Source organism: Lycium barbarum, chromosome 6 (genome assembly GCF_019175385.1).
Source record: "Lycium barbarum isolate Lr01 chromosome 6, ASM1917538v2, whole genome shotgun sequence".
Lineage (NCBI taxonomy): Eukaryota > Viridiplantae > Streptophyta > Magnoliopsida > Solanales > Solanaceae > Lycium > Lycium barbarum.
The window spans coordinates 107,135,038-107,149,263 of NC_083342.1; the positions used below are offsets into that span (position 1 = coordinate 107,135,038).

Here is a 14,226-nt window from a genome sequence, read left to right on the forward strand (position 1 = left end):
CCCACTGTCAGCCATTTAGTCTGTTTCTTTAAAAGGAGGACAAGACCCCTTATTTATAGTGCTGCCCCATGGGCTACATATTACATGAAAAAATAAAATAATAAAGAAAAGCTCTGAGTTGGGTTAGGTTGGGTTAGGTTGACCGTACGATCTGACACCCGTACGGTTGGTAGTTAAGCATGGCAGGACGTTATCGACGCGTGGCAGGCGCGCAACGGATCTCTCGGACCAACGGCCACGGGTAACCGGACTAACGGCCACGACCAACTCGGCCATGGAGAAAACCGGACCAAATGGTGCCCTTCCTTGGTTCTGGTCCAGGCGTTCCTCCGGTTCAGGATGAAAGTCTTCGTGCACGTTCTTGTCCCTTTCTCCCTTCGGTTCCTTGTCTCACCGGTTTAACGCTTATCCGGTTTTTACCGTATACAGAAATACTTTTGTTTCTGATCTCAAAGTCATTTAAAGAAGATGCACAAAACTTGATGGACATGAAAACTAAGAAAAATACCGCTGAGAAGAAGGATAATCTCATAAGGAAATTAAACATGACGATCAGCAAGGTGATGGTTCATCATCAACTTCAATAAGAAATCCTAATCTCCTGTCATTAGAAACTCCTTGACCTTGGCTCCTAACAATTTCCTCAAAAGCATCTTCCGGCCTTTCTGCAAACTCCCCCGTTGCTCTATCTTTTCCAAATATTTCTTCCCAATCCTCGAACAATGGCCATGTCTTGTTTTGCATTCCTTTGGCATTTGGATTAGCCTATAATAAAATAGGATAAAGCAACATATTCAATCAACATACGTACTTTATAAGTATACAAATTAATACCACAAACCATACAAATTGATGCAGCAAAAGGAATAAGTCCAAGAATAGACATGATATTATAGTCTTGACATAAAACAATATTACTTCCTTTAGTTAAGTTAGTGAAGTTCACAATCCTAACATAGAGCTAAGGCAGTAGTCTTGACATAAAACAATATTACTTCCTTTAGTTAAGTTAGTGACTTTAGAATTTGAGGACAAGCATAGTAAAAAGCCAAACTACTAAAGCCATATCTCTCTTTTACTTGGAATATGCAACAAAAATCACATGTTAAGAAACTTTATTAACAACATATTCGATGAGCAGAAAATAAAATTTTCATTACCTTAACAAACTCATCCCATTTGCTTGGATCATCAACTATAATTCTTCCTTCACCATATTGAAAGCCCAAACCACTACGACTTTTTAATAAAGCTATAGTCCCGTAATCCTAGATTGTCTTCTTAAAATTATGTTGTAAATAGCCATAAAAAGACAAATAAAGACAACATATGAATGCACCATAATCTCCTCAAGGATGATAAAGCATTCGACATGGCACAATTGTTGAGGATCCATAGACACCTATTTGGCGTTTAAAAATTGCAAAATCATTATTAAACTGAGTATATATACTGAAACATAGATATTACATAATATAAAACTGAGTTCTTATTTTCTTCTCATGTACAAATAAATTTCACCATTGTCACCATCGGTCACTAGAACAAATAAGTTTCACAAAAGAGTTACGTTTTTCACCGCAATACGATCCTCTTTTATAACTGGTGACAATTAGAAATAGTATAGTCATCTATAAACACAATAGTTCTAGTTGAATCATTACATCAAAAGAAGGTAAAAAACGTCAATATCCCGCTAAATCTCCATTAGTAACATAAAAATAACATTGAAAAATTCGAAGCTTCAAAATCAAAACCAGTACAACAAAAATCCAAACCCCAACATTAGTGATTACAAAATGTGAATCTTCCTCTCATTTTCAAAAAAGTTTAACCATTTCTCCACATTAGTACTGATAAGAGGAATACAACCGAAGAAATCTAAGAGGAACTCAGATTTAGCATGGTATTACTCCTGAGAGAAACTAAACAATAAGACCTGCTACTTTATTCAATGATCAATAAACATACAAAATTAATAAAAAATAAAAATTTACAAGAAGAGGAAAGTAAAAAAAAAAAAAAAAAGAGGAGGAAAACATGAAGTAGAAGGGAGAAGATTTCTTGTGATACCAAAAACTTATCAATTTGTAAGTAGAATGGTAAAGGTTTTTTTTTTTTTTTTTTTTTAATGATAATAGATACATAGTAAAGTAACATAAAAGGAGAAGAAAATAAAAGGACAAACTTACATAGATGGATTTCTTGGAGTATCAATATGTTAGATTTCTTGGAGTATCAATCTCCCATAGCTGAGTGCCCAAAGCTCTGGTGGGAGAAGTGAAGATGAGAAAAGAAAATTCTGGAATACCGTAATACGTATATATGAAACAGGTTAAGGGGCAAGATGGTCATTTAAAAAAGTTATCCCAACATATATTAGTACTGGTATTAGTTATACCAACTAGAAAAGGGGATAATATTATCCCAATTTATGGTATAATTTTGTACCAGTACAAATTAATAACTCAAACCAAACATGGTACTAATTTAACCCAAAAATTTAGTACCAGCATATCCTATCTTATACCCTCTGCCAAACGACCCCTTAGTTCAGTGTTTCACTGTTTCTCAATTGATAAGTTAATGATCTTCCGATTTATTCTGTGTAGCAATTTATCTCCACTCTAGAATTTCTGATTTACTTGTATTATTTACACTACTTTTCTTAAATGCAGCAAGATCTTTGACTAAATGATTAATCCTTGAAATACTTTAGTTTCTGATCTCAAAGTCATTCAAAGAAGATGCACAAAACTTGATGGACATGAAAACTAAGAAAAATACTGCTGAGAAGAAGGATAATCTCATAAGGAAATTAAACATGACGATCAGCAAGGTGATGGTACATATACTCTCTCTCTTTTTTTTTTTGGTGTTTGTATTGTGTATGTATGGTTGAATATCAGAAGAGCATGCATGTAACGATGCTTTTTCTGATCAACCAGGAAATTAATGTTGTCCGTTTTAATTGGAAGATTTTATTAATGTTATTATGGTCTACTTGTTTAAGATGTTTGCTGCCTTGATGTTCATTTAAACTTCTCTCAGGTACTACTAAATTATTCCAACAGGCCTTCTGTTTTGTTCTTGAGATGTACGACAGTTCATACCTCTATAATAGCTAAATTTAGTTCGACTAATTTCTTAACACCTTATGTAACAAAGTACGAATACGTATTAAAACAGTTAATTTGTTTCACAGATTGAATTCAACACATACAACTCCTTAATTAGCAGTACTACTCCAATCTGAAATTTCTGTCTTACGCATATTACCTACACTTATATCTTTTCCTGAATACAGCAAATTCTTTGACTAATGATTAATCCTTGAAATACTTTCATTTCCGATCACAGAATCTTTCAAATATGATACACAATTTTATTGACACGAAAACTGAGAAAAAATCTCTGTGCAAATATGTCTATTTGTTCAATGTAAATATTGGATGTAAGTAATTTTTTTTTGGTCAAACTGAAAAAATTTGTAATTATTTTTGCTGGTATCAAATGTTCATTTTGTGCAAAACCAAGGACGCACGAAGAAAACCGTTTGAAACAAAAGTAAGTAGGCGTTTGGCCATGGAAACAAAAAAAAATTCACTTTTTTTTTTTTTGGAATTTTTGAAGTTGGAGTTGGAGTTGTGTTTGACCATAGTTTTTGCAAATAATATTTGTTGTTGAAATGTACTTTTCAAGAAGGTTTTGGTTGTGAAAAATAAGATTTTGATTTTTTTTTCAAATTTCAAACTTTTCAGGACCAAAAACTGATTTTTGAAAAAAGTGAGAAAAAAAATCCGGAAAAAAAGAAATAATTGTTATGGCCAAATGGGTCCTAAATAAAAGCGTGCCACGTCAGAATACTTAAAAGGGAAGTACAGTATATTGACTTCCCTTTCCTCCATTTTCCAAACAAAGGCACTTTACAACGCGTTTACGTTTCTTCTACTCTCCGCCAATTCAACGCTTCTCTCTCTCATTAAACGAAAAATGTCAGACGGAGGATTAACGGTTTTGGACGGAACACACCTCAGAGCCATCAACTTAACGTTACCATCACCGGCCGACAGCTCATCAGTCACCGGTGCTCAGGTTCTCGATTTCGCAGAATCCAAAGTATCAGAATCACTTTTCGGCTTCTCATTGCCGGATACTGTCAAGTCGGCTGCTCTTAACCGCATCGGCGTTACCGATGACGTGGAATTCCGATGTGAAGAGGTTGATCCTGAAAATGTACCGTCTTTGCTCGGGAATTACGTCGATGCCATTGCGAATGAGCTTCAAGGTAAGTTCGTTGACTTGTTCAGAACTACTTTTATATTTGTTATATATAAATTTTACTAGCATGAAATTATTGGTAATTGATCAAAAGATCAGATAAAATTAGATACTACCTCTATTTCAATTTGTTTGTCTTGTTTTGAGTTGGCACGGAGTATAATAAAGTAAAAAAAGACTTTTGAATTTTGTGGTCTTAAACTAAATATATGTAGAATGTATCAAAATAACCCTTAATCTTGTGATCTTAAACATGCCATGTGGAAAGTTGGAATTGAAGAGTTGTAAAAAAAAGGAGAGATACATTCTTTTTTAAACGGACTAAAAAGGAAAGTAAGACAAATAAATTGAAACAACGGAAGTATTATATTTGTCAAGTCAGAATTTCGAGGACCCCCTCCGTCCCCTAACTTTTAGGCCATTTTCACTTTAGTCGGAGAAAGTAGTAATCTTTAGCAAAAACTTTCACTTTCTTGTGTCCTCAACTTCACTGGGAAGAGATCACATTAAGCCTGTTTGTGTAGTTTTAGTATTTAAACTTTATTGTCAAAAGAGAAGCAACTTATGTCCGATTTAGTCTAAAAAACCCGAAAGTAGTCAAAAGTGACTAAGTTTTGCTTTTTGTTCATCAAATGGTGATATTGTATTAATTTTGTTAGCTCACTTAGAAGCGGATGTGGTTTTTGAATTATATTCCTGTATTATTTTCTGGTACTGCTCTATGTTTTTGTTCTACTCTGTATTCCTCTACAGATGTCAAAATTTATATTCTTTCATTGAAAGTAAAAACGCTTGTTGATTCGGATTTAATTTAAGAAAGAAATGCTAATAAAATGGGTGTATTTGTTTTGCAAAGCAGTGTCTCATTGCTTCATTTTCTTTTCATGTAAACTTCCCTTCACTTTAGAAAGCCAAGAAGCTAAAATTTTGGTAGTCTTCTCTTTTTGATGCTGATACTGTTTCATTTATCTTTATTTTGTTTCAATGTATTTTCTTCTTTCTAAGGAAAAGAGTGCATATTTCTATTCCTGCTTAGTAGCGTGGGATCAACGTTTGCTTCAGTCCAGTGCCTCTTGCCTACCAGTATGATTGTTGTATATCATTGCTTGGGTCCAATTGACAAGTCAAGGTAATGTGGACATAAATTAGTACATTTGTCTCTATGGGGAACTAAAAGCTACTCCACACCAAAACAGAGTAATAGAATTTGTGAACTTTTTTTTTCCGGCAATCTTAATAGTGAATATGCATGGCTACTAGAAAGTGTAAAGTTAGAATCTTTTGGTTCCACTTCTGTAGCTAATTTAAAGTGTGATGGATAAAGAATCTGATAATTACATGCAATTGAAGTTCAAAGTATCATTTTAAAGAGCACAGTGAGGACGAAATTGAAGAGGTTATATATTATTGGTTTTGCTTGAGCAATTAGATGATCAGATTATCTACAATTTCTTACATCTGAAAAGTTTAGGTAATACTAGCAGTTGGATAGCTCTGCTAAATCATCCTTCAAGCATGTTTTCTTAGTAATGGTTGCGGTAGCGGTGAGGGGCATGGACATTTTGTGTTTGCTCAACTTTTTAAACCCACCAAGGCGAACTATGATTAATTTGCCTGTTTCTAGTTAGTGTTGTCAAAGGCGCACTTAAAGCGCGCTTAAGCCCTGAAGCAAGGCTCAAAACATGTTGAGCGCTTTGCCTCGCTTTATGTGCGCTTCAGTGTTATCATCAAGGCTCTAAGACATACTTTTCCTTGCCACTGAGCCTCTCTTGAAGAGATGACCCTATGTAATCGTTATTTCACTTTATCGTTATGTTTTTACAATATGTTTGTCCATATATTTTTTATTCACTCTTATTATAATTGGTCTTGGGCTAAACATGTATATATTTTTATTTTTGCACCATTGCGCCTTTTTTCATTATAGCCCACGCTTTATTTGCGATTTGCGCTTAAAGCCCCAGCTGACCTTAGAGCTTTTTTGCGCTTTTCACTTTTGATAACACTGTTTCTAGTAAGACCTTCAGTCTATTCACTTATTTAGAGTTACTACAATGATGAAGTCTTACTCTCCTCGCCAAAACCTCGGCTTAGCAGAGAACCCTTTTTTGCCTTGTTTAACTATATTTATTATTTAACAGGGGAAGACATAATCCTGTATATTGGTATCCAAATGTAAGATTTAGAGAATCTCAACTTTTAGGGAACTCCTAGGTTAGTATTGGAATGATATGGGCTTTAACAGAGGATTCATATAGTCGACCCCAGCTAGTTTGAGATTGAGGTGTAGTTGATTGGTATTTTTCTAGTTAAGCTGAGATACAAAATCCGAGGCCAAGTGATAATAAGCTTTATTGATGTAGTACAAACGCCTTAGATTATATCATGCGCACCAGTATTTGTACATCCATCATGTTATTACAATCTTATACTTTGTTGTCGAGCTCCTCAGAGTGGTGAATTTTCTATGATACTTGTTGGTATTCTTCAGTTACTAGCAGTACTTCAGAAGCATGTTTAATTTTCTAGAGAGTCTTCCAGAAAAAGGACCATTTTGAACCAAATAGACATTTTCCTTTTCCTGTTTTCTTGTTTCATTTTCTTTTGGGAGGGGAAGGGGTGTTGGACGTGGAGGTCAGGAGTATTGATGTCTCCATTCTACTAGAACTTAGCTGATATAGTTTGTTATTAGTGCTACCAGTAAAGTGTAGCATGAAATAAGGAGCAGATTGCTTTTGAGCTTTTCTGAAGGGTAGTAAATCCTGGAAACTTGCTGAAAACTTTTCTAGGTCTGTTTCCTGAACAGATGTAGGTGGCTCGCATGAGTTCGGATATAACCCACTATTTAGGCCATTCAGAAAATTGTGCTGTGCATGATCATATAAAGTTTGATGAAAGAGATCTTTTGCCATTGAAAAGTCATGCAACACCCATAAGGGTGGCTCAGTTGGTTGAGCATGGGACTTTCATAATGGAGGTCTCAGGTTCGAAACCCCCTGCCTACGACAGTAGGGGATTTGCCTTCTGGGTCGAGCTTGTCGCACCGGGCTTGCCTAGTGCGGGTTACCTCTTCTGTGTGGTTTGCGAGCTATTGCACAGGAGCTAGGTTTACCCTGTGCGCACCCGAAGGGTAGCGGCTGCGGGTTCCCATGTCATCAAAAAAAAAAAAAGTCATGCAACTAATCATTTCATTCTTTTCTTAAAGCTATGATGAAAACTTCAAGCAAGCTGATTGTAATATTGATTGTAACATTTCATTTGTTAATGAACGAGATGAAAACATACTGTCTGATGATGGTTAGAAATAACCATTATAAAATTTGTTTTATTTAAAAGCCAAACTCTTATTGGCATAAAGTCTGAATAGAATCCTGCACTCTCAATTCTCCTACATAATGAATTGGTGAACTGACGGTCTCACTGAAGCCCCCAGTTATTAATTACGAGCGATATGCTGCTGTTGTTGTTATTTTGTTATATATAGGTTGGAAAATGCTTTTAGAACTTGTTCAGTTCCCAACTGGTTTGCAGTGACAACCTTTCAAGTAGTTGCACTTTCATAAAGCTTCTTACTATGGAGACTGTAAGTCAAGTAGCTGTTAAAGGAACTAAGTAGTTCTATTTGAACTAAACATTGCAATTTTTTTGGATGAAGTTGAACTAAATATTGCAAATTCAGAAAGAGGATAATGTCTTGAATGACCTTACAATTTATGGAAGATAAACATGCTCAAACCTTGACTATATGAATTTCATGCTCTTTGAAATAGGCTATGTATGTTATTGGTGTCTTTTTGTATTCTTCTACGCTGGGTTGGATATTTAAGTGCCATACTTGACTTTCTGTTCATTCGATCAGTGATCCAATTTTACTAGATATGAAAAACATACTGATTTCTTATTCGCATGTTCAGATGATCCTATAGTCGTTGCAATTTTGGATGGAAAAACTCTTCAAATATTTTTGGAAGATGAAGATGACTTTGCCATGTTGGCTGAGAATCTTTTCACAGATTTAGACACAGAAGATAGAGGAAAGATCAAAAGAAATCAAATACAGGATGCTCTCTTTAACATGGGTGTTGAAATGGGAATTCCTCCTCTTTCAGGTTTACTCCCCTCCTCCCTAAGAAGCACCAAACACTGTACATTCCCTAGCATTGCTGGATATTATTAAATGCATTCAAATGACTTTTATCAAAAAAAAAAAAAAAGATGTGTTCAAATGATGAACAAAACCCCTTCTCGTATGTATCTTCATTTGACATTATATGTTTCTGCATATGCAAAATTCTGCAAATATTATTTCTTAGGAGAAAATGCCACAATACCCCTCAACACATAGCTTTCGACTTTTTGCCCCTTAACTTTTTATTAATATGGAAAGTAAATGCTTTGACATCATAGAGGGAACAACTTACCCATCCATTGAGTTTGATGGCAAAATAGGGTTTTTATTTAAAAATAATCAGGTATTTCTTTGATCTCTGCTTCTTACTGCTGCTCTCTTATATATCACCCATCACCATAACTGTTAAGCATCGTTAGCAGCTTCACATTTGATCCAAGACACCCTTCATTCTGCAGTTGATATCCTGTGCACCGAATTCAAGTCTAATCATATATGTCTTTGAATCGTACAGTTTCATCTGATTTCATTATTCTGGGAAGGATAGAAACTTGGAGCTACGGTATAAGTCGTATACTATCTCCATGGTAGAGATAACTCCATATAATTTAAATAATCACTAGTTGATTTGTAATGTTTAAGTTAACTTTAAGAAATTAAATCTGTGTCCATATTCTTCTAATAATTTCTGTATTATTCTTAATGATAAATATTTGAATTTCAATGCATAACCCATTAGAATTTAGCTACATCTCAATGCACTGACTATTCAAAAGTCAAATGAAATGATAGTTATATATTTCACCCTTATAAGGTCCGGGAACCATCTTATACATATAAATGCTATGTGTTTTTCTTCCCATAAGGTATATTTCTGCCTTGAGGTTCCATACTGTTTATTGCGCTTCATTAGAGATTCAAAGACTTCAACTGAGAAGCATGTGATCTATAGAATTTGAATAAGAATCTTTCATAGAGATCATTGTTTCTCCATAGTGTTTGGTGCAAGAATCTAATATCATGATATTATTTGTTTTTTGTGAACCCAACTGTTTCATAGTCATTTGAACTACTCCCTCTTTTCCATCTTTTGTGGTATTCCTCCCTTCAGGGGCGGAGCTACAACCATGTAAGGGTGGTCACGTGAACATCCTTTGCCGGAAAATTACACGGTGTATATAGGTCAAATTCTATTAAATATTAGGACATAGAAAATTACACCTTTGTGTCTCGTGTCTTGAGATCCAACCTGCACTCATTACATCATGAGCCTTTTTTCGAGGCAGTTTTGCTTGTTTAAAATTAATTGACAAGTGAAACATAAAGGTCCCTAATTTTCAATGATTATCTCTCTCCCTATTCTCTCTTTTGTCCCTTTTTATTCTTTGAAAGTCCCTCATATTCTTATCAACCTTAGTTTTTCTTTATTTTCAGTCAACCTTTATCTCTATTTACCCTTTTGTACTATATACATATAGTCATCATAGAAGTATTAATCGTTTATGTCTTTGTTAGGAGCTTAATCCTTTTTGGAAGTTTTCAGCAACTTTAAGTCTTTTTCTATATAATTTTGTGCGTAAAATATTCGAGTTTTTTCAAGTTTATGTACCTTTGATTTCTCTTCTCTAAATATGTTAAATATTATGACTGTCTCAATTAAAACTTTAAATTATTAAACTAACATAGTAGCTTTATTTAATTAAATCTTCAACACCTTCACTGTCTTCTTTGATTACCCTTTTGTTAACTTCTATATGCTAGTTTTGATTTATACGTATTATTTTTATGAATTTTCACTAGTCAACTTTCTTTATTTGACTTTTTTATAGGTGGAATAGTCTGGGAGACCCCTGTACTTGTCCAGTTTTGTCATGCCGGTGTTTGTACTTACGAGTTTGCCAACTAAACCCCTCTACTCTTTAAAACAGAGCATTTTAAACACTTTTTAAGCTCACTCACAATGCGTGTAATACAACCGACTACACATTGGATTCCATGTCATTTTTTAATGCCACGTAGGAAATGAAATGTGGAAAATTAAATTAAACCTCCACAACTTCATTTCACAAAACATTTTTTCTTTCTTCATCTTCTTCTCTCCTGCATCCACCCCCCCCCCCCCCCCCCCCCCCCCCCCGCGTCCTCCTTTCTTCTTCACGATTTTTTGTAGATTTCACTGCCATTGAAAAATTTCCAATCAGTGATAAGTTCTTCACCTCTTTTTAGTTTATTTATGTTATCTTCTTCATTTCCTTTTTGTTTTGTTTTTCATAATCTTCTTTATTGGATTTTAGGGTTTAGAAATTTTTTAAATCAAAATGCAATCACAATATTAGCTTAAGAATCAAATAATACTTCAGATCTCGAAGTCAAATGCTCCAGCGAAATCCAAACTTTCAGATTCAAGCTTTAACTTCAAATGGGTTTTGATATGTCCTTCCACTTTTGCTTAACTCAATCTTTTACTTTTGTGTGAAAAATCTTGATGTTCTTTGACAATGATTTACGGAGGGATGAGATTCAGGTGGTGGTAGAAACTAAGGATGAGGACGGGAAAGATGGTGAAAGAGGAGGCAGCAGTTTGAAGATGGAGGGAAAAGAAGTTTGATGGTCCATTTCCATGGCTGAAGGCGTTAGGTGGTGGAGAAGAAATTTAGTGGTCCATTTTTGTCCATATAGAAAAGTGGGATAATCACTGTTTTCTTCTTCTTTTTTTTACTAATTTGGAAAAAAATCTTTCCTTGTTTGATTTTTAAAATTTGAGGCTAAATTTTCTCAAAAAACTCAGATCTTTTGAAAGTATTAATGGGTAAAAGATGCATAATTTCCACTTGAAAATCCTTTATGGGTTAATTTTGAGGTGTGGTGATTTTTGAGGATCTTTTGATTGACCCATTTTTTATTTGTTGGTATTTTTGATAATTTTGATGGGTTTTCCTTCTACAAAGGTCATATAATTGAATTAATAAAGAAAATTTGGATTATTGGCCAGAGGATTCTATATTCATGATAAAGATATTTGAGAGAAGAAACAAACAAAGAAGATAGGCGAACGGAGAAAGAATTGGACAGAAAAAATTGGAGAGAGAGAGAGAGGAAAAAAAAGCCAAGAAAAAGCTTATTTTTGTTCAACAATGGAGGATGAACATTGGGGAAGAAGATGACACCAAAAAAATGGTTCTTGGTGTCTTTTTAACAAGTCTCACGCTCTTTAAACGAGTGTATCACACGCACTCCCTTCAAAAATGCCACATAGGATGAGTGGGGTTTAAAATGCTCAATTTTGAAGGGTAGAGGGGTTTGGTTGACATATTCGTAAGTACGAACACCGGCATGACAAAACTGGACAAGTACGGGGGTCTACCAGACTATTGTGCCTTTTTTATATTAGCTTTGATTTATACGATTGGTAGTTCTATTACATATTTTCCTTATGATTTAGTTAAATAGTATGTAATTTTATTTAAAAAAATTGGTGCACCCATTCACGGGGTTTTTTTTCCGCAACCACGATTTACTTCTTTGAAGTTTGCACACCCTTGCCGAAAAATCTAGCTCCGCCACTGCTTCCCTTTTTAGTCCGATCCGAAAAGATTGGAATCGTAACTTTGGCAGCTGATTTCCGTGCAGCTTAATAAAAATTTCTTGACAGCCTATTTCTGTGCTAATTTCTAGATGTGTTGTTGAGCAGAGTTTCCTCTAGTAAGTGACATTTTAAAGAGGCATGGAGCTGAAGGAGAGGATGAATTGGGGCAAGCACAATTTGCCCATCTACTTCAACCTGTGCTTCAGGAACTGGCAGATATTCTTGCTGAGAAGCCTGTGGTTGTACTGCAGAAAATGAAGATCAATAATGGTTCCAAATTAAGAAAGGTAGCTACTTGACTCATTTTTTTTTGTAGCTCAATGTCTATTGAAGGAAACATAGGCTTTATTCATTATGATCCATGCACATTTTGTTAACATGGCACTTCATTTCCTCTTTATATCTTCCTGGTCAGCATTTTTAATGTTCAAATAGCTTGGTGAGTAAGATGAAGGTATGTACTGATATGTACTTCCAATAAATTAAAGACATAAGAAATGCATGTCATAAGAGAGAAACATTTCAGACTTGTGGTTGATCCTCGAAGTCAATAGAACTAATTGACTTACCTTTGGTAAATTTAGACTTTTACTCCATGTCCTGTGATTCCTTCCCACATCTGACTTTCAGTGGTCAAGTTAATTTTGGTCAAATATGTTTATGTTAATATTTCTCTAGGAAAACAAGTTCCTTAAAAATGAGAAAAATGACTTCTCTAATGGAAATAGGGAAAACAAGTTGCATAAGTGACATTCCAAGTTCATTGTCTCCTCCCACCACACCCAAAGCCCCCAACCCTCACCCCTTGACCATCTCACCCCGCCACCTCCGAACCCCCACTCCCCACCCCATCCCATCCCCATAGTGTTTTTCTAGTTTACATATAAATGCTCTTGGGATAATATTTTTTTTTGCTTACTTATCAAACACTAGAAAATAGGTAAGAAACTCACTTCTTGTCCAAGAACACATTTTACATGGAGAACATTTTCCTTCATCCCAAACACACCCTATAGGACAAATGATGATCTACATAAAAAATTGAGGTAATATTTAATATAAGATTTGTGTTTTCCCACAGTTAGATATCTCTATATGAAAAAATAAACTTCAAACATGGATAAAAGAGTATGTACAAGAGCAGTAACTGTAGTTCCTTTGAGCTAAGCAGGATTTCTCTGCAGCTTGGTTGAATAATGGGCATTACCAGTGGTTTAGATTTTCTAATGGGAGATTTCCATACTCCCAGTGGATCTATGTAACTTTCTCCCCTGTTTGTTCTAATCTGTTCAACTGGTCATGTGATGCAGATTTTGGCTGATGAAAAGCAACTAAGTGAAACAGTAGAGAAGATAATGCAGGAAAAGAAAGATAGTTTAAGTAAAAAAGATGTCATTCGGCATTATCTCGAGAAAAATGGAGCATCATTGGGCTTGCCACCTCTGAAGAATGATGAAGTGGTGATTCTTCTATATGATGTCGTATTACTTGATATAGAAGATGAAAACACCGATGGAACATCAGAGAAGGACGAATTCTTGGTTTTACTGAAAGAGATCCTTGAGAAATTCGCTGCTCAACTTGAAGTTAACCCAACTTTTCATGATCTTGACAACTGAAGCTATATCGAGTTATTCCAGATAAGTTCATATATTATCGAAACCTTTGCTTTTGGTGCCAAGGCAGTAGTGTTTAGTTATATTATTGCAGTATAACAAGTATTCATGTGACTAAAGATTAATGCGACGCGTTTCATTTGCATCTCTATCATTAGAATTTGATTGAGCTTTAGTAGCACCGATTCTGATATTTGAAATAAATTGGTCCAACCTCGTATATGCAGTTGTGAACAACAGATATAGGTGTCATGCTCTGATTTCTAAGAAGTTTGTTAATCCAAAGTAGCCTCCAGATTAGGCATGTTAAGATATATCCCCTGTTTGCTAGCACTTACAACAACAATAACAACAACCCAGTGAAATCCCACAACGTGGGGTCTGGGGAGGGTAGAGTATACGTAGATCTTACTCCTACCAAGGTAGGGCGGCTGTTTTCGAAAGACCCTCGGCTCAATAAAAAGCATAAAAAGAGGTCAGATAAGGCTAAGAAATTCAAAGCGATATGGAAATGCAAATAACGAAAGCGACACAGATAAAATAGAAAAATCAAAGTACAGGAAATAACAGATAATAGCAGAAATCAGAGCACAAGAAATTATACTGCGATAATG

General features: G+C 35.0%; 1 protein-coding gene and 1 long non-coding RNA gene across 2 annotated transcripts; one reads left to right on the forward strand and one right to left on the reverse strand.

Annotated features, from left to right (window-relative positions):
- Positions 1-485: 485 nt before the first annotated feature.
- Positions 486-2,286, reverse strand: LOC132599937 (uncharacterized). The gene is made up of 2 exons (XR_009567074.1): positions 2,193-2,286; positions 486-765 (listed from the first exon to the last, which is right to left on the reverse strand). It is a non-coding gene; the product is annotated as an uncharacterized LOC132599937 (long non-coding RNA).
- A 1,622-nt stretch (positions 2,287-3,908) lies between these two features.
- LOC132645291 (uncharacterized) lies at positions 3,909-13,787 on the forward strand. Its single transcript, XM_060362199.1, has 4 exons — positions 3,909-4,288; positions 8,196-8,390; positions 12,102-12,283; positions 13,307-13,787. The coding sequence occupies exons 1-4, from the start codon at positions 3,994-3,996 to the stop codon at positions 13,613-13,615; spliced, it is 981 nt and encodes a 326-aa protein (XP_060218182.1). The 5' UTR covers positions 3,909-3,993; the 3' UTR covers positions 13,616-13,787.
- Positions 13,788-14,226: the final 439 nt, after the last annotated feature.